Here is a 5759-nt window from a genome sequence, read left to right as displayed (position 1 = left end):
TAATACCTTCAAATATTATTTGGCTCCCCTTCCGTCGAATCTATAAATTTGGGTTGAATACTCTATCCTCGAAAACTGTTGCGATCCCCTATACTTGTGGGTTATCAATACGGTATCCGGTTTGGGGGTCAATGTTGGAGATGCCTGAATTAACAGTAAAAATATAATAAATGTTTTTGTGTTCTCGACAAATTTTCATCACTAAATGACATTTGTGGAAGTCATGGAAAAAATCAAAATCAACACTCGAAAATGCATTCAAATCTAGCATTTTAGGAGGATTGATTTTTTTGCCACGACTTCCACGAATGTCATTTCTTGATAATTTTTTACAAGCACATAAAAATTTGTCAAAGTTTACCTTATAAAAAATCAGATTTTTTTTTTTGCTATTTAAAACTTTACTATTCATGAACGAGATTTTGAACTCAAGAGCAGATACTCCGCCTCTGTATTGTCCATAATATTTGTTTTTGCCTTTGCTAGTTGGATTGCTTGTTTTGTTGCTCTTTTGTGGTGCGATTCATTTTTTGGGCTTGCACTTGATGAGCAGGCATATCGTCCATAGTCATACATCAACAACGTCAATCTTAAGATGATGTGCCGTCTCAGTCTCTCACAGGTGTTCATAGGGTAGTTTATGCGTGCGTAAGTTCATAGGGATGAGCGTATGTACGTATATATGAGCGTCTGCGTCTGTATTATATTAAAAAAATGTTTCCAAGTCCAGCATCAATTGTAAAATATATGTTTATAACTTTTATGCGAAAATGATCCAGATCTATTACCAAAAATCACCGGAAGAACAAATCACCTCAAACATAATAAAAAATGCATCGAGATTTTGAGACCACCGAACGACCACTACTGCCGTTAGAACGAGCAGCCGACATGACGTTGTCGTCGCGCTCGTATCGAAGCCGGCTTAACCTTATCGATGACAACTGAAAAGTCTTCGTGCATGTGCCCGTAAGTATCAGCACCCTAAAGCCGCAATTGTCTTTGCTAAACCCTTGAATAGATCAGAAACATCTGACACCAAATCTCGCCACATGATGAGAAACACTAATCTCGATGCCCCAAAGAGACGGCAGCAATCTACAATTATTAACAAAAGTTCACATGTCATGTTGTGTGATCAACCATAGTCTAGACGCGATGACATTGTTCCCAGGAGTACAAGTTTTGGATATGTACTTGTTCACGTGTTTTATGAAAAGCAACAATGTAAGCACTATGCAGATAATAATATAGTCTAGAATAACGTGTATGTTACTAGTGTAAGTTATTCTCCACCGTGACTAGGATAATACCGGACTTTTTACCCCAGAGCTTTTTTTCTTCTTCTTTTGAGGAGCATTTTACCCAGAGCTATACGTCGGTTATTGCGACCTGGAAGATAGTGCCACCTTGAAATTTTCTCTTAGTGGGCCGGCCCGGTCACACTATTTTGTTCTGATGTTTTATTCGGTTTTCTTTCAGTGTTTCTTTTGGTTTTAGCTCGTTTATTTAGTTTGTCGCGTTGATTTTCTCTTGTTTTTTTCTGTGTTTCTTCAACGGGTTTCTTTGGGTTTTTTAACACATGTCTACTTTCTTCAATACATATTTCACATTTTTCATATACTCGTGGAACATTTATTTGACACACGTTGAACATTTTTAAAGTGCGTGATGTACATATTTCAAATACATATTTTGAATGTTTATTTATTTAATACATGTTAAAACATTTTAAATAAATGTTAAAAAATTCTAAAAGTATGCACACTTTTTTACATAGTATAATTGTTTTCAAAAAAATATCACGGACATATTTTTGAAGTGTTCGAATATTTTTTTGACTGCTAGTTGCGTGAACATCTTTAAAAGTTGAGAGAGGGACGAGAGAGTTTTTGACCACACTCGCACGCCGCTGCAAAGAAAATCATAGACCGGATTAAGGTTGATGCAAGGCAGTGGGCTGACAGTCACGACCCAAGACTATCAGTCCCACTTCTTGGTGAAATCAATAGCCTGAGGTGAGGCGAAAAAAGAACTCGTCATTGCTCCTGTTCCAAATTATATCAAACAGTCGAGCTCATCCCAGGGGCAGATCGAATGGCCACAATTCTCAAAACGCTAAGAAGGCTCAGGTTCCCCGTAGATCTCTAACTATGGGATGGGACAGACCCATACGATCAACCGATACAAGGCGTTAAAGGAGAAGATACACTACAAGAAATTTGTTAATCCATGACGGTTCTAATCCATCACAGGCTAGAGCAAAACCATCATGGGTACGTGTTGAATCTGTCATGTATGTTGCGTTATAATTTGACACCGTACCTTTTTTTTAGGTGATTTGACACCGTACTTTTACGCTCGCTTGGGGCGATGCTAGCTTCTTCCATCTCGCTTCAAGCGGGGATGAATAAAGGAGCACCCATTTTTACCGGCTCGGACGGCCCATAGAAACGCAGGGTTCCCCAGGCCCCCTGACGGCCCATAGAGACACAGGCGCTCACCCAGGCCCGCCGATTCGCGCCAAAACCCGAACCCGCGTGACGAAACGCAGCGCGCGCTCGCTCGGCTTCCCGCGAAGCCGAAGCCGAGCAGCCCCGTTCGCGCCAAAACCCGCCCCCCTTCTCCCGCCGTTCTCCGGCTACTTCTCCCCCCTCCACAAGCCCTTGACGGCAACCCACCTGACCCAAGCCGCCCTCCCCTCCCCCGCCCCCCTCCGTCTCCCGCTCCCCAGCCCCCCCTCGGCCTCCCTCGGACGCGCGCCGCAGATGGGCCCCGCCACGCAGCAGCGCCACCGGACGCGCGCGGGGCGCCCGGCCTCCAGGCGGCCCAGGGTTCCGGCGGCCGACAAAGACGACGGCGGCGTCAGGTGCGAGGCGTGCGGGTCCGGCCGCCACGCGGACGAGCTGCTGCTCTGCGACGGCTGCGACCGCGGCCTCCACATCTTCTGCCTCCGCCCCATCCTCCCGCGCGTGCCCGCCGGCGACTGGTTCTGCCCCTCCTGCGCCGCCGCCGCCACCACCTCGTCGTCGGCCAAATCCGCCGCCGTCGTCCAGACCAAGATGCCCAAACGTAAGTAGATTAAAACAGATTCCTATCTCGTTGACCATTTCTGGATTGGATCTGCTCGTTTGCTCGTTTGCTGATTTGGATCTCGTGATTTGGTTGCAGAGTTCCCGCTGATCCAGACGAAGATCGTCGATTTCTTCAAGATCCAGCGCCGCCCGGCGGCCGTGGCCGCCGATCCGCCGGAGGGGAAGAAGAGGAAGCGGAAGGCCGCCACCGCGCTGGTGGTGTCCAAGAAGAAGAGCCGGAAGCTGCTGCCCTTCACCCCCAGCGAGGACCCCGTCCGGCGCCTCACGCAGATGGCCTCGCTCGCCACCGCGCTCACGGCCACCGGCGCCGTCTTCAGCAACGACCTCACCTACGTGCCCGGCATGGCGCCCCGCTCCGCCAACCAGTCCGCCCTCGAGGCGGGAGGGATGCAGGTCAGACGCTTCCCCCAATTCCACCACCCGATCTCCATTAAATTCAGTGTCGCGACGCCATTTCAGTTTTGCTGAAATCTCGGTTGACATTTCATCTCAGGTGCTGCCGAGGGAGGATGCAGAGACCTTGAGCCTGTGCAAGAGGATGATGGAGCAAGGGGAATGGCCCCCTCTCCTCGTCGTCTTCGATCCAGTGGAAGGGTTAGTAGCATTATCGACAAATTCACTGCTCATTTCTGAACTTGTTCTTCAGAATCCTTCGGGCACTGATGATGATTGTGTGGAAATTTCTCGGACAGATTCACGGTCGAGGCAGACAGGCACATCAAGGACCTGACCATCATCACCGAGTACGTCGGCGACGTGGACTACCTTACAAACCGCGAGCACGACGACGGCGACAGCATGATGACCCTGCTCTCCGCCGCGCCCCCATCCAAGAGCCTGGTCATCTGCCCCGACAAGCGGAGCAACATTGCGCGGTTCATCAACGGGATCAACAACCACACGCCGTAAGCATTCTCTTCCTCTGACCACCACCGTGCATTTACGCATTGTTAGGAACCATGCCTGAAAAAATTTGCGTGATGATGACCATTGCAGGGAAGGCAGGAAGAAGCAGAACCTCAAGTGCGTGCGGTTCGCCATCGACGGCGAGTGCCACTGTCTCCTGGTGGCCAACAGGGACATCTCCAAGGGGGAGAGGCTGTACTACGACTACAACGGTGACGAGCACGAGTACCCAACTCACCATTTTGTATGACACATGAGCTGATGTTTAGTCTGCAATCTGCATATTCATTTTATCTGTAGTCATAGGAAAACAATTGTGATGATCCCATTCCCCCAAAACTCAACATGTAGAGTCATCTAAGTGGTTGATAGATCTGGAAATTTTTAACTTGGAAAAGGGGAAAAGGGGAATTGTAAACATTGTGTATCCAATGGAATGGAATGCAATGGCAAATGGGTTGTTCTGTTCATGCCTGTGTCTGGTGTAATTGCTCTTTGTCAATGTTTTTGTTCAAAGGTACAAATGCCAAAAGAAGATGAAATATATTGTGCTACTCCCTCCGTATCAATGTTACAAATAAATGACTTTAGAGACAGTTGGCATGGTCCTCAAGATGGGGTTCCACTAATTCATAACACAATATATTTACAGTATTTTAAAAATTATAAATATCTTTTAAAACAAATCTGTACATATGTTTTCAATATTTTGGACAATTAAAATGGTATTCATAGTTAGTTTTAAAAGCTTAACTGAAGGTATCCAAGATGTCACTTATTTGTGCAAGTCAAGTGAAACTCACAGGGCTGTAGGGCTGAGCTTAGCAGTTTTTTTTTCTTTTCTTTCTAGAGCGAGGCATAGGGGCATCTGAAATGTTGAATCAAAGTTCGAAACGGCTTAGGATTGTGCGTATGTCTAGATGTCCAGTTAGGTCCAACATAAGCTGTGGTGAGAATAAGCTTGTCAAATTTGTGAGGATGGGTTTAGAACAAACTTATGGATATCAGTTTATTCTGAGTGGTGAATGGTGTAAAGTTTGAAATAGCCCTTGGAGTAGTCTAGTAGATGGAACAATTGTTTCAGCCCGTTATTTGTGCAAGTTGCCGCGAATATGAAGTTCTACAAAATACTTGACCATACATAATGATTATCGACGCATCAAGTGAATCTACTCATGTGCAGCAAACAAATAAAAAATCTGCTTTCATGCAACACACTGAAAATCAGCAATACATACACATTCTGGACAGGTAGAAGGGAATGTTTAACACATCAGCAGAATACACAAGATCAGCCATCGGCAATTTTACAAATATTCTTGCCATCAAAATGCAATGCAAGCTGTCAAGTTTGCTTGCCTTGCCTACAAAAATAATGACTGGACAAATTTTAGCGAATCGTTCATCTCGCCGCCATCAAACTCGTGGCTATTCCGTTGTGCAGAGGTCCGTCCATAATCTTTTCCCTCAAACAACACAAAGCGTTGATCACACAAAGAACTGTCCCTAATGTCGTTATGCAAAACATGCATCCAACAACTGTCTTCTTTTTCTTATCAACACAGAGGCATGTTATGCGCATAATGATACACCGTTTCATCCTGATACAGAGATCAAAGTTACGCATTTAGGCAGAGGATGTGATCCCTGTTCATCTTGGGATGCAAGAATTGAACAGACTCATGTGAAATTCCATCTTCATGAATTGATCGTCAATCATTTGAAAAGTGTGCAGAAATCCACCACAGCAACACTTGC

General features: G+C 45.8%; 1 protein-coding gene across 1 annotated transcript; it reads left to right on the top strand.

The window, feature by feature from the left end:
* The first annotated feature begins 2691 nt into the window (after positions 1-2691).
* LOC123140971 (histone-lysine N-methyltransferase ATXR6) lies at positions 2692-4469 on the top strand. Its single transcript, XM_044560227.1, has 5 exons — positions 2692-3072; positions 3172-3488; positions 3589-3689; positions 3788-4000; positions 4092-4469. The coding sequence occupies exons 1-5, from the start codon at positions 2769-2771 to the stop codon at positions 4249-4251; spliced, it is 1095 nt and encodes a 364-aa protein (XP_044416162.1). The 5' UTR covers positions 2692-2768; the 3' UTR covers positions 4252-4469.
* The last annotated feature ends 1290 nt before the right edge of the window (positions 4470-5759 follow it).

Source organism: Triticum aestivum, chromosome 6D (assembly GCF_018294505.1).
Source record: "Triticum aestivum cultivar Chinese Spring chromosome 6D, IWGSC CS RefSeq v2.1, whole genome shotgun sequence".
In the NCBI taxonomy this organism is placed as follows: Eukaryota; Viridiplantae; Streptophyta; class Magnoliopsida; order Poales; family Poaceae; genus Triticum; species Triticum aestivum.
The sequence above is the reverse complement of the archived record's forward strand: the minus strand, read 5'-3'. Positions and strand labels throughout refer to the sequence as shown.

Bases quoted from the DNA above. Each gene is read 5' to 3' on its own strand.
- LOC123140971 (XM_044560227.1), top strand. From the start codon at position 2,769: ATGGGCCCCGCCACGCAGCAGCGCCACCGGACGCGCGCGGGGCGCCCG. The intron at 3,690-3,787 runs GTTAGTAGCATT...TTTCTCGGACAG, and splicing joins GTCTTCGATCCAGTGGAAGG to ATTCACGGTCGAGGCAGACA. The intron at 4,001-4,091 runs GTAAGCATTCTC...TGACCATTGCAG, and splicing joins GGGATCAACAACCACACGCC to GGAAGGCAGGAAGAAGCAGA.